The 23,388-nt window shown below is 41.6% G+C and overlaps 1 protein-coding gene across 5 annotated transcripts in view; it reads right to left on the bottom strand.

Annotated features, from left to right (window-relative positions):
- The window catches only part of LOC121201164 (ankyrin-3-like), an 82,353-nt gene that overhangs the window by 43,812 nt on the left and 15,153 nt on the right, over positions 1-23,388 (bottom strand). For 3 of the 5 annotated variants that reach the window (XM_041066845.1, XM_041066846.1, XM_041066849.1), the window contains exons 2-16: positions 17,011-17,112; positions 16,613-16,711; positions 15,565-15,663; positions 13,714-13,812; positions 10,429-10,614; positions 8,987-9,010; positions 6,499-6,597; positions 6,086-6,184; positions 5,786-5,884; positions 5,436-5,633; positions 4,179-4,277; positions 3,308-3,406; positions 2,383-2,481; positions 1,468-1,665; positions 207-305 (exon numbers count right to left, since the gene is read on the bottom strand). In XM_041066845.1, the coding sequence (XP_040922779.1) occupies positions 207-305; positions 1,468-1,665; positions 2,383-2,481; positions 3,308-3,406; positions 4,179-4,277; positions 5,436-5,633; positions 5,786-5,884; positions 6,086-6,184; positions 6,499-6,597; positions 8,987-9,010; positions 10,429-10,614; positions 13,714-13,812; positions 15,565-15,663; positions 16,613-16,711; positions 17,011-17,112 (1,698 nt within the window). The remainder of the gene's footprint in view (positions 1-206; positions 306-1,467; positions 1,666-2,382; positions 2,482-3,307; positions 3,407-4,178; positions 4,278-5,435; positions 5,634-5,785; positions 5,885-6,085; positions 6,185-6,498; positions 6,598-8,986; positions 9,011-10,428; positions 10,615-13,713; positions 13,813-15,564; positions 15,664-16,612; positions 16,712-17,010; positions 17,113-23,388) is intronic. The other 2 variants (XM_041066847.1, XM_041066850.1) reach the window with 1 other exon arrangement.

The following is a 23,388-nucleotide window of genomic DNA, read 5'->3' as shown; positions in this document are numbered from 1 at the left end:
TGTTAGATGGTGATACACATACAGTAGAGTGCAGTATGAGCAGGGGTGATAAAGAGAGTACTGTGAAAGCTTTGGCCGTATAAAACAAATGTATAAACAATTTCTCTGTGTATTTATGTGGGAGCTCACACACACTCTCTCTCTCTCTCTCTGTCTTAAACAGCCTTTCTCTCCCAGGCACACGCCGTTGCTTAAACATGCATTACCTTCCCAGCAGCATCGGGCTGAGCGTTTTTCTGCAGCAGCAGGCTGGCCACCTCCATCTTGCCGTACTTTGCCGCAACATGCAAAGGAGTGAAGCCCTTCTGGAGAGACACACAACAACAGAGAAGAACATTAAACCAAATTTAACACGAAATCTTATCTGAGTCGCTCGATGATTAATAGTTAGTTACACTTCTCCCATGGCTTCTTTTCTACACATGGCAGCTCCACAGAACCATGTGTGTTTGATCATTTCAAAGTGAATAATCTGCAGTGTTACGTCATGACAACATGGAGAACTGATTACTCCAAAATGATGAGACACAACATGGGCCCAGGGTGTGGATGTGTGTGTGTGTTACATCAGATTCTTCAGCTATGAGGCAACACAGATCCGTGACCATGGCTGAACATGAGCTCTGTGCAGACATGGTCACGGATCTGTGTGTGTTTGCACATGCATGTGTTGTATGTGTGCATCTGTGTATGCACACAAACGGAGAAGAGACTAATGTTGTTGTTGTGGGACTTGACAGAATCCAGACTACCTTCTTAGTTCAAGGACCCTGAATCGTTCACAAAACACTACAATGATTCTACACACATGTTCTGATCAACACATCATCCAGTCAAGCTAGAATACCTGCTAGCAGAGAAAGATTTAATTTTGCTCCTGGCTGGTAGCACCCTAAAAAGAACCTCAAGTGATTTAATGTAAAGGCCAAAGAAAACCGGAATCTCTTCCCTCCTTTGTTTTGCCATCCAGTCATGCAAAAATGACCCTGAACGCTGTATTTAGGGTTTGGGGATTTTCCTCCAAGTGCTGAGGAAATCTGTGGCCATAAAACGCTCCACTGCAGTTTTCACTGATGTCTTGAAATGAGTAATGCAGAAAAAAAAGCGGAGCCAAACCTGGACAAAAAACTCATCTAGTAACAGCGTTTTCAGACTCTTGACTCTTTATTTTGGCCAAAACGTTGTTATGACACAACTCTTCCAGTGGCATACAGTCAACTGTAACTGGTGTTTCCCAATGCCTTTGACTTCAGTAGTTCCAAATATTCAAAATATTACAACACGTATTCAGCATTCATACATTAAGATGTACACAGTACGTATGTACATATTAAATGTGTTAATATTGTGCTTTTTACTACTTTACCACCACTCCAGAGCAATAGTAGTAATCCCCTGGCTTGCCTACTCTATGTTTGTACGTAACACAAACATATATTTTCTTGAGTGTGTGAGTTTAATATTTACCTTAGTAGTAATGCCCAGACTAGCTCCCTGGTCCAGCAGAGCTGAAGCCACATCTCGGTGTCCCTCCCTGGCAGCCAAGTGTAAGGGTGTGTATCCAGAGTTGGTTGTGGCATCTGGGTACGCTCCATTGGCCAGCAGCTGGTGGACAATGTCTTGTTTGCCAAGACGGCTTGAGATGTGTAGCGGAGTCTGGTCGTCCTGATGTCAATAACCAAACAAACATAAACAACAATTATAGTATCCGTTTATTTTTTGGCCACCAGGGGGCAACGGTTGCGAACACACGTTGACATACAGTATCATCACCTTCTGAGTTGAGATCTTGAAGTTGTTAGCAAACAGTTGTTTATTTACATATGTGGCAACAGTGTTATTCATTTGGAGTGGTGTTTGTGTTCGCCTGATGAATCTAAGTCCAATATTCACTCAAGAACCTGAAGGTAGCTGCAGACTCTTTCACATGGACGTTGTTTTCACACTTTTTTTTTTTTTTTTTTTTTTTTTTACAGAACAGGTCAATTCAAAAACAAAGAAAAATGCAGATGGTGGTTGCATTAAAATGGATGAAAATAGCAGTCTATCTAAACAACACATGTCGTGGCAACATCCCCACCAAAACCTTTTTTTTTCTTACTAAAGAGAACAAGAAGACAAAACCCCCAAACTGAAAACAAGAGGAATGACTCTGCACTGTAATCACTCAGTAATTAGACATGTGCAAAGACAAAACCACACTCTCACATCCAAACACACACACCCAGGCTCACATTTAGTAACTAAACTGTAGCGTCTCAAGAAAACATGCATGAACACACACACACACACACACATACACACACTGAATGGGTTCAGTATATTTTCTGATCAGAAGTATGACTGAGTTTTGTCTGAAGTCAAATGTCTCACGTGGTCTACCTTGGCCTTGGCATCGACCCGAGCTCCATTCTGGACCAGATAACGGACCACATTTGACTGTCCTGCCCTCGCTGCCATGTGGAGTGCTGTCTCCCCTCTCTGCAACGCACACACACACCGACACACAAAAGAAAGGGTGGGATTAATAGCTATTCCAAAGTTTTTAGTCTTTCTCCAAATCCCTTTCTCTGCCCTCCTTCCTCATGAAAATCTTCTGTTAAGATGTACAGAGAGAGAGAGAGAGAGAGTGAGGGGGACCCCCTTACTCTCCACGCCCAACTCACCATAATGACGTCCCATAATGCTCCGTTTCTACGGTAACCTGGCCACAGACACGGCGTGGGCGACCAAATACTTGGGGTTGAAGAGTTGACTGTGCAGTACTCTGCCCCCTCTCTGTTTGCTTACTCTCTTTCAGCTCTTCTTCCCTTCTATCTCTTTCTCCCTCTTTATTTTCTCTTACACCTTTAATGTGATTTAAGAGTTAACAGGGCCACACGTAGAGTGTGTAGCTCCTGTACAAGAGGGTTGATAGACATACAGATACATATAGTTTGTGAAGGAGCTTCTCGGGTTTTGTACAACATAATGCAGGGCAGCAATAAGTCACAAAGTAATGAGACTGTAAGAGTACTAATACAAGAATGTAAAAATGCTCCATGACAAGTCAAGGTCCATTCACTTTGCTGCTTTCAACTGCACATTATTGAAGAGAAACTGTGAAAATGCTGTCTCATGTTGTCTCTCAGGTACAGAGGATGGACTATTCCACTTGTACTGATCAGAAACAAAATTTCTCTGCATACCTACATATCTTTTAAAGAACGTCTCCCTGTGTATAATGTAGTACTGCCATTTTTCATTTTATAAAACAAGAAGAAAAAGACAAAGACAGAAAGAGAAATCAGAAACTTCCTGAACTCACCACATTGCTTGTGTTTGGTGAAGCCCCGTGGTTGATCAGCTGGTGGACGATGTTTTCATGTCCCATAAACGCTGCAACGTGGATCGGAGTCAGACCAGACTGGAGAATCAGAACCACAAGAATACTGTGTAAGTATGAATGTCCACAGTCTTCGTGACCTGTGGCTATTTTTAACTGTATGTGAGAACAGGAGTGAAAGAATTAGATCCTCTGCTCACATACAAGTGTGTTTATGAAAAGAAAAATGAGAAAATATATAATTACATGTAAAAGTCCTGCATTCAAACTGACTGTGTATGGGATTTTCCCTCTAGAGTAAAATAAAAATGTCACCTTGTTCTAGAAAATTCATGAAACCAGGTGACTTCAATTTAAAAAGGCTGAAATCATCTCACTGCACATGACCAAGGAGAGCAGCAGGTCCAGGTGATAAATCTCTGCAGCTTCATCACCACGAGAAAACCCTGTCACTCGATACATTAATATTGAATAGAGCCACTTCCTCACCACAATGGCAGGTTCTTTTTATTTTTAAAAACTTGTTTTAAGAAAATACGACTTTTAAGACTGATATACAAAAATTACTTGGTAAGTTTTTCTCTGTGCAGCGTTTGAAATGTGGATCTTCAAAGTAACTCAAACTGTCAAATAGATGTAGGGGAATCAAACATTTCCCTCTGAAATGTAGTCGGGTTTTAGCATAAAATAGCAGAAAATTAAACAATACTTAAGTACAGCTCCTGTTTCCACCACTGTGAGAACAAACTTAACCCAGACAGGCAGAAAACTTGTGATGCTCCCAGAAGTTCATAGAGTACAATAACAAGTTCACTGTAAAAAACTGAAGAGCACACACACTCTGCACACATACCTCAGTGACTGCCTGTATGGATGCTCCATGCTTCAGAAGTAGCTCCATCACCTTGACTCTGTTCTTCTTACAGGCAATGTGCAGGGGAGTGAAACCATTCTAAAACACACAAAACATAAAAATAAAATACATTCGAAAGTATAAAAACAGTCCTGTGCAACGGTGTGTGTGTTTGTGGGTCTCGCGGAACTGGCGGAAGAAAATTCTGGATCTCCACATGGAAAATACAGTACAAAGGGGCACCTTTTTTTTTTCTTCCCCCCCCTCCTCTTCCCCCTTTTCACTCTTTCTCTCAACCCCTCTGCATGCAAACCAGACAAGCATGTGTGGAAATAATTGACTCGACTGTAAGCTGTAAAAAAAAAAATAAAATAAAAAAAAATAAAAAAGTATGCTGCACTGAAATAGATACTTTTCTTTACGACTCACTCTTCTCTCGCCAACTCGTACACTCAGTCCCCTCCCTCCCTCCTGACTTTGAGGTTTCTGGCTCAATCCTATGACTTCATTTTCCTCTCCATGTCCTTTTTTTTCCTTCTCATTCTCTCTGGCTATAAAGTCCCAGTGCTCTAACCACACCCAGACTTCTCCCATTACAGAACAGAGATGGCTGTCTTAATGCCAAAGACGGTGGCCGCGGTTGTAATGTCTCTTTTTGTCTCCTAGTCTGCTTCCTTCATCAGTTTCTTTCATGTTCTCTCTCCTGTGCTGCGCCTTTTCTTCTCCGTTAAAGTCCATAATTTCTCTTTTTGTTGTAAACAAACAAAAAGTAGGGATACTGAGGGAAGTAAGGAGGACAACAAAAGAAAGGAGGGAGAGAGGAAATGAGAGACTTGAAAGGAAGGAAGAAATTGCTGCTTGGTTAGTTGGGAGATGAAATCATCAAGACCTGATTGCACCACTTAAACATTCCAAGGCACAACTTTGAGCAACACTGCAGCTTCAATTCCAGCCTCTGCAGAAATTCAGCTGTTTTATACTTCAGCAATACTTTGCCCATTTAAAGTCGCTTTTGAACATGCACCTCATGTTTTATATGCTGTTTTCATGTTTAAATAAAGTTACTTTTCAGTTAAGTTCGAGTGTTGAGTTTTACATAATTTTTTTTTATTTGTATCTGTACACAGATGTCCACAAAAGCTTCTTTTTTTATTCACAGTCTCTAGCAGATTTATTTTCAAATTTACAAAAGTTGATTTACATCTACAAACATCTTACTGACCCTACTTTAAGCCCATACATCCTCCCCATCCTCACCAGTGCCTTGGCGTTGGGGTTGGCCTTCTTGTCCACAATGACCTTTGCCACCTTGTAGTGTCCACAGTGGGCAGCCACGTGCAGCGCCGTCAGGTAGTCGTTGGTCACGTCGTCCACAGGCACCTCGTGGTGCAGCAGCAGCTGGACGCAGTTCAGATGGTCGCCTTGCGTCGCCATGTGGAGGGGAGACAAACCGTTCTGGAGGGAAAACAGAGGAAATTGTTGTTGTAAATCTAAGGTGACAAGTTAACATGGCTGCTACAGCTGAGAGGTCAAAGTCATTTGTCAGACACTGTCTGAAAAAAATGAAGGCGTGAGAACAGGATGTGAGAAACAGGTTGAAAGCGCACCTTGGTTTTTGACAGTATTGGAGCTCCTCTGTCCAGCAGCATCTCCACCACCTGCTCATGTCCACTCCTGGCTCCACAGTGGAGAGGAGTCAGACCGTCCTGTGAAGACAAACAGTATGTGTCAGTACTGTCACCGACACTGAAGCCCTCACTACAGACGACCCTTCATGGTCTGTCTTTTGAAGAGCCCAGCTTTATGAAAATTCAGCACTTAATCAATTCAGTACCTCTTTTAATATCTACAACAGTCAAAAATGCATATTTGGGGTCAAAATAATTTGTGGGGGTATGCATGTAAACCTTGGTCCGTGCATCTATCTTGGCTCCTCTCTCCAGCAGCAGTCGCACCATGTTGCTGTTCCCACGTTTGGATGCTACGTGCAGCGGTGTTATGTCGTTCTGTGGAGAAAGAAAAGCATCAGCCACAGAGAAGATTCAGAGACATACCACCCACTGAGAGCAGTAATATATTTAACACAGGATATCCTCACACTATCTGTTTGTTAGGCACTGCCAAGTCACTGATAGACAACATACATATGTTTCCTCCACCAGAGTGACAAGCACAGCTGTAGAATTACATATGTCAGTATTGGATTCCTGCACGTTCACACACACACAAGCACAGATTCCTACATATCATCCCACGGGCACTCACTTCAAAAGGTCTGTGTGTGTGTGTGTGTTTGTCGTCTTTGAAGAGAAGCACCTACCCTCGCCTTGAAGTCCACAGCTGCCCCTCTGTTCAGCAGGAGCGTTGCTACGTTGATGTTGCCGTAGTGAGCTGCAATGTGAAGAGGAGTGAACCCACTCTGAGGGGGACGAGAGACAAACAGGTAGACAGAAAGAAAAACAGAGTCAGTTAGAGAGAGAGAGGAAAAGCGGCAAAGAAGGTCTCATAATGAGCCATGAGCAAAGCATGATGGGACATTACATACAGCAGCAGATGGCAAAAAGCAGGCTAAACAGAGCACAGCAGTCCAGGGCTGAGAATAGGATAAGCATGCTTTGAAAAATTTACAAAATAAATCGAGTGCTGGATTTTACTTTTACAATAAAGGTGCACCACTTGGCCACTTTATTAAGTACACCTGTACAATCTGATGCAGCCCAGTACAACAGCTCTGCCACATATTCAACCTTTACAAAGCTTATTTCATTCACTTTAAGCTAAAACGTTCAGAGAGGTGTAAGATTAACTGTGTGTTACAGTTGCCAGTGGTGTTGTACCCGACTACATTATATTTCGTATTTACTTTTCTAAGATTATTTTCTTTGTAAGGGCAGAGTCACTGGCTGAGCTGTTGTACTGGTTTGCATTAGATTTTACAGGTCTACCAAATAAAGTGACCACTGAGTATACATCTCCACTTTTCTTGTGTAATACTTGGGGAAAGTGCAGCACAACAAAACACTGTTCAGGTTTGGATTGGATAAAATCACGGTAATAAAAAAAAAAAGCTCCTGTCAAATGAAAACCATGCACCGTTAATGAATCTGGGAAATTCAGTTACTGGGTGTCCAGTTACGTTTTTTCACTCCTTGGTGATTTGCTTTCAGCTGACAGGAAACACGTTTATTAACCAGACATGCAGGTGAGCATGCATTTGCATCAGTTAAAGTCAATCCAGATTTAATGGGCTGCTTTGAAGAAGCCGTCCGTTCAGAGACCCGACCTAAAAACACATGATGCTCTGTAAACGACCTGAATCTGACAATCTTCTGAAAAAGTGTGTGTGTGAGAATCATAAATCATTCCACTGATCATGAAATCAAAAATAAAATGAAGCAGTTGTTCTATCGAGAGTTGATGAAACTGCTTTGTGAGCACAGTAACAGTAATTAGCATTAAGTCAAATTCAATTCAAAATTCAATTGTATACACCACAAACAATCACAAAAAAGCACTTTTTCTTGCTGAGAGATGTCACAAATATTATTATAACTTGAGGAGGATCACATTACAAAGTGGTGCTACTGTGGGTGGAGAAAGGAAAGTCAGGGAGAGAGAGGTCAAAATTTGCAGTTTATTTTTACAGACATTGATACAACTGCCAAAGACATGACAGCTACCAGATGAAATCTTATTTCGAATGAGATACTACTGCAACCCGGCACAGCTTGCATCATGTTTGCTGTTTTACATGTTAACTGGCAATACAGCAATGGTCAATGACACATGATGCAGAGAAATGCATAAATGTGCTGAACCATTTCCACTAAATGAGGACAAAAACCTAGAGGGTGATGGTTGAAGGATCTGGCACTCAGGAGAAATACATACACTTCTCACTTTTTATCATTTAAAATCCATTTTTACAATATGGTCGTTCTTCTACTTTGTTTTCTTGCAGAAAATTAGATGAGAAGATTGATGGCACTCTCATGTCTATACGCTAAATAAGAAGTTTTTGTACAGCTTAAACAAACAAGATATAACATGCTAATAAGTGAGATTTAGAGGTGCCGTTTGACGGAGTTTGTTACTGGTTTTGACAGAGCTACACGATCCATTTACATTTTGCCCCACTGAACTGTTCCTTTTAGGAGGCTGAGCTTCTCTAAGAAGATGTTACTTTTAAATTAATAGGTGGATGAAAGAGATATTTCTGTTAAAAACTGAAACCATAACTACAAAGTGGTGAATGTAACATGAGACCTGTTGTTGCTCTGATGGACTTAGTGCTGTGGAAATGTAGTTTCACCCCCCTCGATGTTTGTTGCCATGGCCCCCTGCTTTTATATCAGAATTTACAGTACATTACTGGAAAAAGCAAAAAAACAAAACAAAAAAACAAAAACAAAACTAGGTCAGCCTAAAAATCAAATGGTTTCAAAAGCTCTACGTATACTGCAGGTAACTGAAATTCTACTGCTAGTTATTATGTTACTGTCCCAAAGCAGCAAGCCACTGCATACACACAAAGCAAAGCTGAAATGCGATGCAGGCTTAAAAACAGGCACACAGGTGAGGCGCTGTCAGCAGCAAAAGCATTCATGCCAGCATTTAGCATTCATGCCAGCAGACAGAAGGCTTTGGCTTTGTAATGATGACCATGAGTGAACAATGAGAGGAGAGGAGAGGAGAGGAGAGGAGAGGAGAGGAGAGGAGAGGAGAGGAGAAGAGAAGAGAAGAGAAGAGAAGAGAAGAGAAGAGAAGAGAAGAGAAGAGAAGAGAAGAGAAGAGAAGAGAAGATGTACCTCTGTTGTTCTATTCACCATCATCTAGAAGGGAAAAGGGAAAAGGGGGGCAGCAGTAGGGTAAGAAAAAGAAACAAATAGCGGGAAGAGGAGGAGGAGGAAGAGGAGGAGGAGGAGAGAATGGGGTGGTTAGTGCACCACAACAACAACAAAAACACCAACACCATGGTTGCACCAAGCTGTAGGATGGGCATGTGAGAATGTGGCCGGAGATAATGAAAAGAATTAAAAGGCAACCACAGAGGGGTGCACACAACTGGATGACGGACTGAGATTCTCCCTTACAGTCCGTTATTTGTTCTGCATTATTATTATTTTCAGACAAAGACAAACAAAAACAGAATGGTGGAAAATGTCTATTCATGTTATTTCTCCCCCGTGATATATGATATCTTTTGTGAATTACGAGCATGACTTTCTGTTTTTCCTTTCTCTGAACCGGCGTCTGTGAGAGTTACAGGTGTGCTACGGGTGCTTTACCTTCTCTGTGTGGGGCGACATAAAGAGACAAATGTTCTTCCAAACTAATGGTAATCTATAATGGTGTCTGTATAATTTGCTGTGTTATTAATATAACAATATCCTTACTTAAAAACACATCTAGTTTTGGTGTTGTTAGAGACCTTACTCATTCAGTAAAATGTAATTTCCTGCCATATCTAATATTTGTCCCACTGATGTTTAAGTTCTTGTATATATTAGGAGATTTTTAAGTGTGAAAAATCTGATTAAAAAACAGATTAAATGCTTTTTTCAAAACACTTCAATTGTATATAGCCTGCAGGCAAAACCCAGGGCAAAATTGCATATTCAAGTTACTCACCACAGTGCTTAAGCTCTTTGCTCTGAATGTACTGTAATAACTGAAGGAGACTCAGATGAGGGTATCATTTTTATCAGTTTTTATCAGTTAGCTGTAATTAAGAAACACATTAATAGCTAAACTCCATTACTAAAAGTCCTAAGCATGAAGGGTCACACAGTTTTCCTGAGCAATGTACAGGTCTCTCACAGACCACATCCTGTAACTTCGCAAAGTTTAAAATCCCATCAGGAACGACAAGTTAAATTACCAGGGACCAGAGGGAATATTTCATCCCCCACCTCCTCCCGTGATGCTAATCCCGTCTGAATGGGGTTTAATAAGATCCTGTTTATTTAAGAGATTTAAGTGACTAAATCTAAGTGAAATTATAAAAGTCAAGAGGACAGGATTTTACAAGAACAGCAAACCCCGGCTCTGCTCAAAGGTAACAGCATTCACCTACCAGCACCTCTAAAGCTCTCAAATTAACATGTTGTGGCAAATGCTGGTTCAGTGAAAGGAATAACTGAAAGTCAAGCTCATAATTCATGCAGGGTATCATGGGGCTAGAAATAAGGAGGGCGGAATCTTAACCAGCAGGTCATGATGGGAAATGGCCATCGAATGGAGAATGTACCTTGGACTCCACGTCAGCGTTGTGGTCGTTCTGGAGGAGGAGGGCGGCGGCCTTGGTGTCATCTTTCCGTGCCGCGATGTGCAGCGCCGGGAGGCGGACCTTCCCCTTGGTGTCATTTTCCAGGAGGAGGGAAACCACCTGGTCATGGCCCTGCTGCAACGCCACCGCCAGAGGAGTGAAACCATCCTGTGGACCAGCAGAAACAGTAACAAACATCTGTGACTGTCCTGGTATGACTGGAGTAGACGGATATGCCACAGTACAAACGGGTCAGGCTGATGGGAAAACCACTGGTTTTGCAGGTATTTGGAAATAAAATGGACAAATTACGATTTCTGACCTCATGATAGCGCTATAAGAAAAGTCAGGGGATCACTAACCTGATTACAGTTCACCCTGAGGTGGACATGAATGTTTGTGCTAAATTTCATAGTGATCCATATTATGATATGACTCCCTGTGTAATGTTACATTAGATAAATCAGACAGCTGCCTTTGCTGTCTGCCTATTAAGCAGAGGAGGGTCAGCACCGGTGCTGCATCTCCAGAGCAATGTTAGTATTCCTTTCTCATCACAAGTACTGCAATGTATTTTGCACACAGCCCCGCTCACTCACGTAAATACCCAAGGCAGACACACACCCGTCTCTCCAGCGTCATTCACCAACACAGAGATGTGATTTTAAGTAAAAGACATCAGCTTCCAGTGTCACACTAACAACCACAGGCCAATCTAATAGCCATTTGGAAGTTTGGCTGATGTTCTAAAGATACTTCAGGAGTTAAGTGTTTCGCTCAAGGACAAAATGAAAGGAAATATAGCTGCTAATGGGCACAAACCAAGAAGCAGATAGATGAGAGTGACTAAATTAGACTGCAACAATTAGTCTATTAAATGATTAGTCGTCCGCAGGAAACTGATCTGCAAATACTGTGATAATCAAATATTATTTTCTGAACAAAAATTCCGAACATCAGCTTCTCAAACGTGAGAATTTGATGCTTTTCTGTGTCGGACGTGTGAGAAAACTGAACATCTAAGGACAACGTAAATAAAGACAAGTACTGATCTAGAGACAAATGAGAAACAAAGCAGAGGCTACTAGCAGCAGAATCTATGAATCATCAAAGAAAAGAAGAGATTTCTTACAAGTAAAACCACACAGAGATTGTGTGTGTGTGTGTGTGTGTGTGTGTGTGTGTGTGTGTTTACACAGGACGCCGACTGTCTGGATAAAACCAACTCAGCATCGGTACACCCACATATCAAAGCAGAGCCTCCCCATGGAGAGCCTGCATAGCTCACACACAGAACTGTAACAGCGAGAACATCTACACAAACAAACAAACAAACAAGCACACCCATGCTAACACACACACACACACACACACACACACACACACATGCCTGCACCCACAGACACACAAACATATTAATATGCATAAATTTAGCCTTTTTAAGAATTTCTAAAGTCGTAAGTCATCCCAAAGCTGCTCTACCCTCCTGTTTCATCTGCTTCATTAGGGATTCGGGAGAAGACACAAAGTCAGCTTAATGTCCTAAAATTACCTCGACAGACAACAGCAGCAGCAGCAGCAAACAAAAAGACACCGAAAGAGGGTTTTTGATCTCATTCTACGAGCCTGAAGACGTGCAATGACACAGCATAATGTTTCCTCACAGAAACTAAATTAGAACCTAAAAACATCAATAACAAGGGGGCTGTTAAAAATTAATCAAAACAATAGCACAAATGAAACTGCATGATACCACATGTTATCTTCACTGTAACACAGCGATTAAGATGCCATAACATGCAGAGTTTCAAACACTGGTTATTACTGCAGCATGGCTTTCAGTTTCTGCCACTGTAGTTATACATGCAATACCAAAAAGACCGAAAGCAGACGTAAGATTACAGAAAACAAAGGTCTTTCTAATCTGTTCTGCCTAATGTTCTGCTGAAATGGTTAGATATGAATTATTAAACACAGGGAGTTGCTTCAAACATGGATATATATTTCCCCACATGAATAATTCATTGTGTCTCCCACTGGAGGAGACTGTGAGGAGGAGGAAAGGAGGAGAACGGTGAGAGGAGAAGGCAGACAAAAGGAGGAGTGACAGAGGGGGAGAAGGAGAGAGGGGGAGAAAAAGAGAGATGAGAGGAAAGATGAGCGGGGAGAAGAGACGAGGTGGTGAAATCAGGGGGAAGTCAGAAGCACTGCCACAGAGCTGTTTGTGAAGTGACAAGGAGAGAGGTCTGTAAAAACCACACTGCTGTAAAACCTGAAATGGATGCAGCTTCAGTCGTATATTCAGAAAACACAGGCAGGTTCTTCCATGTTCACGCAGCTGAGACAGACTGAAAGAGACTGAGATGATGAAAGAGGCGTCCCTAAATACAATCAAAAGGATAAGTGTGGTGATAGCCTGTAATTTTCTTACTGTCAACAAATCCCATGAAACAACCAAAACCAACAATGAACTAATGCTCATTCATGTGCAGCTGCTTGTGTTTAAACATTTAGTATTTAAGAAGCTTGGCTTCTTTTGTTAAATGAAAAAAGGGGGGCAAGTTATCACAAATAGTATCACTATGGTGTGGTATTTTTTTAAACTGTTGTTTTGACAGGCAGACAGAGTTTTAACTTACAATCACTGGGCTCATAAATGTGCTTTAGACAGGCTGGTTTGACCAGAACGAGGATGTGTTTGTCAGTCTTTAGTCTTGCAGGGGTGGCAGTTGGCCGTCTGCCGGTACTCCTGCAGATGATGGATCGTCCTGACACACTCACAGCGTAGCACTCGCTCACACCACAGATGTCAGGCTCCCGTAACGTCACCGGTTCCTCCCTGAGTAGGCAGCTGAAGGCAGCCAAGGTCACTCTGAATGAGCACATCGACACACTGCTGCCGCTGCCGACTCTCTACCTCCCTCGCTCTCATCACTCTGTCTCTTCAGTCTTTTTACCCTTTACTCAACAGATTTATCCATATAAAAACAGCAACCTTTGATTATTTTAGTAAACAATGACTTCATACTGTGGGCTGTTCAGCTTTTGTCCCCTGAATGAGCCACTGGTGGCAGGCACCTATTTACCATTTCTGATGGTCATAATGCTGCAGAGTAATTACAGAGAGGCTAAATGAGGGCTGGGATGAAGGGTAGCTATTAGAAGCTGTGTGGGGGTCATGAGTGTGTGCAAACAGGCATTAACTGTATATGTACAGTATATTATCTGTGTGTGTGTGTGTGTGTGTGTGTGTGTGAGCTTATTTACCTCAGTGGCGATGCTCTGACTGGAGCCGTTGTCCAATAAAAACTGCACCACATCCAAGTGGTTCTCCTGTGCTGCCATGTACAGCGGAGTGAAGCCATTCTGGAAAAGAAAACACTGGATCAGATCTGTAATCATCATCATCATCATCATCATCATCATCATCATGTCTGTGTTTTCACAGAAACAAACCATCACACGCTCACATTTTTACTCTTGGTATTAAAACATTATCTCAAATCATTAATGAACATAAAGATGAAATATCCTGCCCATCATTGTTTTTTTTTTCCAGACACTAAGAGTAACAACACGAGAAACACGACAATTACTACAACTAGACTGTGCAGGCATCTAAGGTCCTTGGGATTGCTCAGGCAGAAACCACCATGTGACCTGCTCAAAATTGCTCTGTTCATTCAGGTGCTGTTAAACCTGTGCAGGAGGCTTAACCACGAGAGGAGATTATTAGGAAAAAAGAAAAATATGGGACATGTACCGTAAAGTCTTTCCAAAAACTACGAGCCTGTGTGTATTGTATGTTGTTGGAAACAACAAAACTACTGACTTCAGAGTAGGGCTGAGTGATATGATGATCTATACCAGTAATATCTCTGCTTGCATGAGGTCATTGTGGGCAGCGATGAAAATCAATAAGCAGGACTGCTTTATGGCAATATCGGATTTACAGGATTTTTGCATTAATGTGATAAAGTGTCTTGATTTGTCAGGAATTGAATTCACTGGGTCAGCTAAAAACAGACATCCAATCAGGGCTTTTTGCCCATGGATGTAATATTCCAGCGGACCCATCATGGAGTACATACTGTCAGCTAAGTACATACCCCACACCTGATAACAGCATAGATAAAGGCCAATCTGGAGCTGGAACTGAAGAGGACTATGTATGTGTGTGGCAAAGAAAACTCATCTCCATAGCAACACAGGGATCCAAAAAAATCACTTCAGCATGCAAAAAAAATCTAATCCTCCTCCTCCTCGTCTTTTCTTTGTATTCATTCCCGTGTCACTGCACTAGCAGCTTTTCTCTCATGGTTCGTTCTCTCACAATACATTTCATTTAAAGTTCACACACCAAGGACACAGAGCAAGTCACGGTCTTAGTGGTGTTAATTCAATTATACGTTTCAGTACTGTGGTTAGTGGTGGTGTTTTACTGAAGTGCATCATATTCAGAGGAGTCTGTGATATTCTGTCTACCTCATTTATGTAAACAGGGAGGATAACAACTTCAGAGAAACATCTCAATATAATGTACTCCACTACAAAACTACCTTTAACTATTAACTAGTAATAAACACATAACTGAATTTACTCATTTCCAACAACGCCAACAAAAACCGAACATTATAAACTGCATAAAGATAAACTAACAATGACCTGCTTTGCTACAGGACACACTGTACTCCTCTGAGTTATGCTTTAAAAAAATAAAAATGAAACTGAGATCGTACATGACTGAAAAAAAAAAGATTCAGTGAGTTTCAGTTCAGCACTGAAGGTTATAGCTCATCAATACCAACTTCATTTTCTTCCTCTCACGGCTCCGGCCAAGGCTTTGACATTGACATTTTTATGGTTGCTGTGGTGACCAGACCAGTGTGTGTGTGTGTGTGTGTGTGTATTGACTACTGAATGTGGGCCAGGCAGCACTGCAGAGCTGCTGACACAGCACACACACACACACAGATGAGCACAGATAAACAGTGTGTGTATAATAGTTGCATACGCATTCATCTGCATGAACGCACACACTCAAACATGGATTTCCTACTTAGATAATTTCACAATTGGAGAGCTTTGCGTGTGTGTGTGTGTGTGTGTGTGTGTTACCTGAGACTGTGCATTGACGTTGGCTCCCTGGGTGACGAGCTCCTTCACCACCTCCCCCTGTCCGGCAAGGGACGCGATGTGGAGCGCTGTGTTTCCTTTCTGTTTTGAAAAACATGAACAACATTTAAAACTGTTTACGGCTCAGCGTCAATAAAATAGTCTGAAAGTTAAAGTTCAAAAAAGAATTAACCTGACTCAAATTTAACTTTAGTTTTTTTTTTCATTAGTTTTTATTGTTTATCAAGGAGACGTCTAATCTATAGGAACCTGAATCTACCTCTGGGGACGTATGGAAAGAAAACGATGGCTAATGAGAAAGAAAAGGATAATGTAGGACATTGAAAACGTGAGGTGGAAGTTTGTATGAGAGCGAGTCACATTTATGGAGCCTGTCGTGGATGCACCTGTTGCATTTGCATCAGCTATAGCGAGTAGCAGCTGTTGCCATGTTGTCATTCCTTCCTGCCACTGGAACCTCCACATATACACCTCCCCTCATTCCTGAATCTGAGCGGCTGTATCCCCTTTTCGTCTCATGCTTCACCTCTAATACTCAACTGCAGCTGCAACTCAGTTCACTTGAGCTTGCCCTGAGACTTGGTTTGCAGGAGAATAAGAATTATTATTATTAGTAAGGTGCTCAAACTTTTCAAGGATCAAGGAACTTTTATTGTCATACCAGTACATTTACATGTTATGGCACGAAATTAGTACTCAGGTCCCAGTTTAAGCCATCAAGAGCAAAGGCCTCAGTTACTGTTCATTTTTTTTTTTTTGCACTGACATTTGAAATGAAATATACTTCCCAGTAAAGACACATTAATGTTTTGAAACACAGTCCTGCACATAACAGGACAGGTTATTTCCTTTCATCAAATCAGTTCACTCAGCCTCTCTGTGAACTCACAGCCATTTATCTCCTTAAGTGTTGCTTAAGCAATGTGACTTTGAGAAGGAGCTGACACAGCAAACTCCAGTATGTGATTCATGCATGCAGCAAGCGAGTGATTATGTGTGTGTGTTTGTGTGACTCCTGGGTGGCACACACCTTGGTAGCTGCGTCCACATGGGCGCCCTGTTTGATGAGCTCAGCCACCACTTCCACATGACCCTCCTTCGAGGCCAGATGGAGAGCGTTCAGACCATTCTGGACAGAGAGAGAAGAGAGAGAGAGATCATGAGAAGGGGAACGATTAAACACTGTGCATACTGTACCCTTTCTTACTTACTGTGTGTTCTCTATTGTGAAAAAATTATTCACCCTGTCTACATTTTTTACACTCACATACAAATTCAACAATTTACTATTTATTATTATTAAATATTAGGCTAGCATTATTGTGTTTTTATTATTCTTTGTAAAGTAGATTTTGGGTAGAGTATCACAAAAGCGGTGGCGTCAGATTGGAAGTACACTCTGTATGTAAGTGTATGTACTGAGCTTACCTGATTGCAAATGTTGATGTCGACTCCATTCTTCAGGTAGTCCAAAGCTTTCTCGAGGTTCCCGGTACGAGCTGCTCGCAGATAACAGGCATTTACATCCGCCTGCAGGGAGACACAGAGAGGAACAGGATGGTTCGTCATCTTAACCTCAGCAACACAGCGTGCTGACGAGAAAGGTCAAAGCAGGTACACAAAAACCAGGGAAAATAAAAGCTGGCAGTTTGTAAAATTAATGAATATATGAGCAAAAATTCCAAATGTAATTAAAGCCACACAAAATATATTCGCTTAACTATTTCGGACTCCTTTAGGCGTAGAGAATTATTTAAAAACAGAAATTACGCATCTTTAATAACTTGGAGTTTCCAGGCTGTTTATTATTTTGAAGACACGACACAATATTGTAGCATTAGTCTGAAGCTATTATTTATGAGTCACAGCATCCTTATGAATCCCTGCAACGAGAGATAAGTTGAATAAATCCCTAAAGGGGATAAATAAAGGTTTTTATGTTATTAGATTAAAAAAAAAATCAGGGTAAAGTTTGTATGGTAAACCCTTTGAGCTGACAGAAGCTGGATGAGAGCCAAAGTAAAAAAATATGAAAATAAATATCTGAAATACGTGGTTTGAGGGTAAAAGCAAGTGAGAATACACTGTCTTCCACATGCCTGCTTGTTTAACAGTAAAACACAGAGCCAAGAATAAACAGCCTGCCAAATCCAAGCCTGCAACCAAGGGATTTACTATATCGGTTTCATAAGGTTTGTTTGGTGCCAACATGTGTTTTTTATATAATGTAGATACAATGAGATCTCTGCATTAAGCGTTTTTTCAATTTGTATTAGTTGAATTTAAATCAATATACTAAACAAAAAAAAGCTATGTTAACCTTTGCCTTCTTAAAAAAATCCTATTAAAATCAAGTTTAGTTTCCTTTGTAGAGATTCAACTGTATATTCAATTGTTTGTTGTAGATTAATTTTCTAATCGATTAATTATCAAACCATTACAGTAATACAAATATAAAGATTTCTATTACGTCCTCACTTCTCTCATCTGGACTATGGTGACTGAAGAGTAAGAGGACAAGAATTAATGAGACTTTAGTGAGAAAATCAACTGGAAATATTAAACATGGGGGGGGGGGCAAAAAACACGATTTGAAAAGGGTAAAAAACATGTCTACCCTAATGATAAATACAAAACTGTTTCTCTGTTCTGCTGAATGGATCCTGGACTGACTCCTGACAACTTCTGGGGGCCCTCAGCATTCAAAATGAGTGTTTGCAGGCAGTGTATTTTTCTGAGAGGCAAACACTTCCAGTCTTAACATCTCCTGTATGCACCAGCCTACATGACTGAGTGCTAACTGTCTTTCTCAGGGGAACAGCAGCCACAGAAACAGAGCCATCTGAGCAGTTAACCTGTAGTTATTAAGCTGAGCTGCAGAGAAATATGCTGCGCGTGCACATGTATAGATCTGTGTGAGGATTTCGGGGTGTGGTCGAGCACGGGAGAGGGTGAATGCAGGAGGTTTGTGTAAACAGAGAGAGCGTGCATCAGTGGAGGAGTGGGATGTTGCAGCAGAATGACTGAACTGTGGAGAGGAGGCAACGGTTTGAAAAACATGGAGAAAGACAAACAGGCAGGAAGGCAGATAGTCGGTGTGTGTCTCCAATTTCATGATTGCAGTGCAGTGCTACAGTCTGCCACACCCATGTATTCAAACAGAAACCCACACAGTGCACAGGATGAACACTCTCCAATTACCCTGTGCCAGTGCCCCTATTAACCTACAATATTCTCTAGAAAGCATTCTCTCTTACACACACTCACACACACACACACACACACACACACACACACACACACACACACACACACACACACACACACACACACACACACACACACACACACACACACACACACAAAGTCATTAGTTAGAGTTAGTAACAGGCTGATGGTGTAATATCCGAGGCAGTATGCTCTTCAACTTTTCTTCAATTTTTAACAGGAGGAATTAGTTACTTCTCTCAAAAGTTGCAAAAGTTGGTGGTGGGTTACATGCTGGTGCTGTGCAGCCACGTGTCCAAACCAACAGCTTTTTTTGATTGAAATTGAATTTCATTGTCAGCTTTATATAGTGTCTAAAAATACCCATCAAAACTTTCCAGAGCCTGTGATAACATCTCAAAATGTCTTGTTTTGTTTGAACAACAGTCCAAAACTGAAAGGAAAGCATCAGATCGTCATGTTTGAGAAGCTGGAACCAGAGAATGATTTGCATTTTTTCACTATTTCCAGAATATTTCCATTTGTCTAAAGGACTGTCTTGTGTTACAGACAGTCTCATCGTGCTCACTGCACCGTGATCTTTGTTATTGCAGACTGATTGTGGGCTAAAGCTGACCGCTGAGCTCATTTCCCACTCGGTGAATGGATGTTATCGGAGTTCATCATCCCACACACACACACACACACACACACACAACACGGTGTGTTTTTGGAGTCAGCATCCACTCAGTGGGGCAGAGACTAGGGGGCATACCGGACATCAGGCTGGTACCATGACTTGAGGCGTGTAGAGGTTTATTAAATGACTGCTACTGCGAGTGTTTTACAAACTTAACTCAAACACAGATTATCATTACCAGTACTATTATTACTGGTAACACCTTACTTTAAGGTACTTTAAGGATTTATGCTTAAATGTCCTTTTGCCTGCTTGCAGCTAGACTATGGGGGCTGCCATGATTAGATTAGATTAGATTAGATTCAACTTTAATGTCATTACACATGTACAGGGACAGGGTAACGAAATGCAGTTTAGCATCTAACCAGAAGTCAGTGAGTTAACAGTGGCCAACAACTTTTTAACATCCATTAACAGCCATTAACACTTCCTGTTTGCAATGTACCCATGGATGCACAAACAACTATCACTGGATTACTTTGATACTGAAGCAAACTTAAAAACATGATGATTCTCTGGTTCTGGAGTTATACAGAGAGGTCCTTAAAGTTCCTTTACTGAATCCCTGAGCTGTGCACCTATAAAAGGTCCAAACACAATAACTGACTTCCTGTTGTTTTTAAGAACATTAACATGAACATTAACTTTCCATCACAGGTGTAAAACTTTGGCCCTCCAGTGAACAACATATTGCACAACTAGCTCCTCTCTTTGAGCCGTCAATATCAACATGCAAATTCAAATTCACAGTTCACATATGATAATGAATCCAGCCTTAGTGACTATTTTCTTTGGCTGCTGTTCAGAAACTTTCCAGTCTGCTGCAACACAGGCTGCGGAAAAAAGGAAATATTATAATAAGTTCCTGTTTCAAAATAAAACATTTTGTGAGAATTGTTTCTGCCCCTGTTTTATAAAGCAGCACTTGAGACGCAGGGTGATGGGAGGCTTTTTTAAACCCTGAGAAGGGTTGTAAGGCACAATGCCAAGCCTTTTAAGTCAAATGATGTGGCACCAGGCTTCACTGCTCATAACTTAGAGCGTTATCAGAATTCCAGTTCAAAGCATCACCCTCTTAGAAAGTACTCTGGCCAAAGTGCGCAGAGTATTTCTCAGTTTTGTAACCTTCACACTAATGGCCGCACATGACATGACAATGAAAATAAGTCATGTCGGATCACACCGTGTCACAGCCTTTATATTTTGAAAACTTTGTTATTTGAACTGTTCATAAATAATTCAAAAAGTCTTGGAAGGTGTTTTCCTCTTTAAACCAAGTTTCTAACTGCATTTACAATACAAATGCACAGCGTGACGTTCTAAAAGAAGTTCCACAGACATATAACACAGACTATACAGCTAGAGTGCGTTCCATGATTGAAAGGAACAATTAAATGAAGGGAACTGCAAACCTATATGTTTGTACTGGACTTAACTACAGCCAGAGGTAGAAAAGGATCTTCACTTTACAGTGGTGCCACTATATTCACAAGCCTGTGTGGGTGATTCAGTGCCTGTTTGGTTCCACAGCTGAAAAGAAAACCTCTATGAAAGGAAAAATAAATCATGATATGATGAGATAAAGACAGCAGAGGAGAGAAAAACAAATGGCTTACTGCATGAGAGCAGGGAAGCTGTTGAGTCAGATAGTACAGTGCATGTATGTACATGTGCGCACAGGAATGTAAGCGATAAGATCCCATGAAGGCCATTCCACTACCAAATTAGAATCAATAAAAATGCCTTCCTATTCAAATGAATGCTCATGCCTGCAATTCCTGCCATCAGCTTCCACTGAATTCACTATCTTGCCTCTCAGGCAGCTCCAGGCTCTGGTGCTGTGCCACACTGGTTGGTGTGAGGCAGGCAGTTCTGCAGTTGTCAGTATTTCTGTGCCCACATTAGAGCTGAAACAATTAATCAATCAAGTAGACGACGGACAGAAAATTAATCAGCAACGATGAATGACAATCAATAAATCTTTCAGGTCTAGTGAATTTTTCAAACATTCACTGGTTCCAGCTTCTTATTTATTATTTTGTTGGTGACAAAATGAACCCAGGTACTATAAAAACTCCAGAGCCAAAGTTCTGATCTTATTTTCAGATGATCGAGAAATCAGAAACCTCAAACTGAAGAGTAATTTAAGTTTAAAGTATTAGTATGGTGGAGACTTGCTTAACGCTCGCCAAGTGTCACGCCTGTGTGACTTTATTTATCCATGAGAGATATGCAAAGAATGCCCCAGTCGCTCTTTTTCCACAACACGCTGCTTCACACTCATACAGTTACACACATTCCAACATGGGAGCTGCCCCCCCCTGCAACCAGCAACGCCACTGGGGTGGACCAGAGAACATTAGCCAAACATAACACCAGCTAAGTAATATCCCACACAAACACAGCACATTGGATTTAGATCCTCCACCTAACTGCTTTTCTTTGCAGGTCAGACAAATGTTGCAAACTCCCAGCTCATATCTGAGATAATACTTCTTTATCTACCATTAAACCGCTGCTTAGGCTCTATGGTAAGCCAATGATGAGCTACGAAAGCACATACTGCATACGGTATCTCACATATGACCAGGGTAAGGCAGACTTTTTCTTATTACAAGGGCTCATGAGGGGCTTTGTTTCGACCTCACTAAGTGGATTTGAGAAAATTACCTAATTAAAAAAAGCAATTTCTAACATCAATCTCTCTCTGCTTCCTCTATTTCCTAATTCGTAAGCTCTCTTTTCGCTCTTTTATTCCCCTTTTCAACAAACATACAGAGCATGCGCCACCGTCCAAGGTCAGGTGCTTCCATTCACATCGCTGCAACATGAAAGTGTATCCAGAGAGCACTGTATGTACAGGCTCATATGCTCATAATCAGCTGCAATTTATAAATGTACCATCACAGAGAAGCAGCTAGGAATGTAAACACACACAGGCATATATACCCATACAGACACACACACACACACACACTGCAGCAGAGTGGTGCGGCAGAGTTGCCACTGCGACCCGTCCCATCAACGACCCCCCTCCCCAGCCTATAACCTCCCACCTCATCCGACAATGTCCCATCTCTGGACCGGTATCCGCCGCAACATCTCTAAACCCTAATGGCTATAAATTGCCCAATCTTGTTAGCATTAATACAGTGTAGCAGGAGAGAGGAGGTTAAGTCTGTTCACAGTCCGTGAGCCCGGTGACTTCATAGTAAAGTACAGTAAAGACTTACTTCTGCCAAATAGTCTGCTGCCTCCTCCACTGCCATGTTTCTCAGCCTGCAGCTGAAAGTGTGAAACCTGAGCACTCAATTACTGTAGCAGCTAGCCCTAGCCTGGAAGCCAGGGAGAGAGGGATGGGGGCAAGAGAGGAGAGGGAGAGGAGAGAGGGGGAGGGACAGTCTGTGTGAGAGGGAGGGAGAGAGGGTGAGGGAAAGACAGAGAGTGAAAGACTATGAGTGAGAGAGAGTGAGAGAGAGAGATAGGGGCATTATGTCACAGCTAAAAATACCTGGCTTGCAGTGAGAAAGTCCAGAGCATGGAGGAGGGGGGAGGAAGGAGGAGGATGGGGGAGGAGGGGGGAGGCAGAAGAGTTCCGGTGTTAATCTCAAACCAACTTTCACTGGAACAACACGGGACCAAAGGACAATGCACTGCTCTGAATGTCTGAGTGTGTGTGAGTGTACAACCGACTGCCACTTGTTAAACTATAAAGTTAAATGCAGTTAAACACACTGATGTAAACACAGCACATGGACGTATATATATATATATGGACGTAAAATCTGTTCACTTGTAGTTTCTCTCTACATGAGAGACAACTAGCAGGTGCAACAGGCCAGAGTTATTCAGACAGACACAAAGAGGCTTCAGGGCCCAGAGCCTGGCAGACAGATTAG

The sequence above is a fragment of the Toxotes jaculatrix genome, chromosome 21, assembly GCF_017976425.1.
Source record: "Toxotes jaculatrix isolate fToxJac2 chromosome 21, fToxJac2.pri, whole genome shotgun sequence".
NCBI lineage: Eukaryota > Metazoa > Chordata > Actinopteri > Toxotidae > Toxotes > Toxotes jaculatrix.
This window is presented reverse-complemented; position numbering and strand designations above follow the sequence as displayed.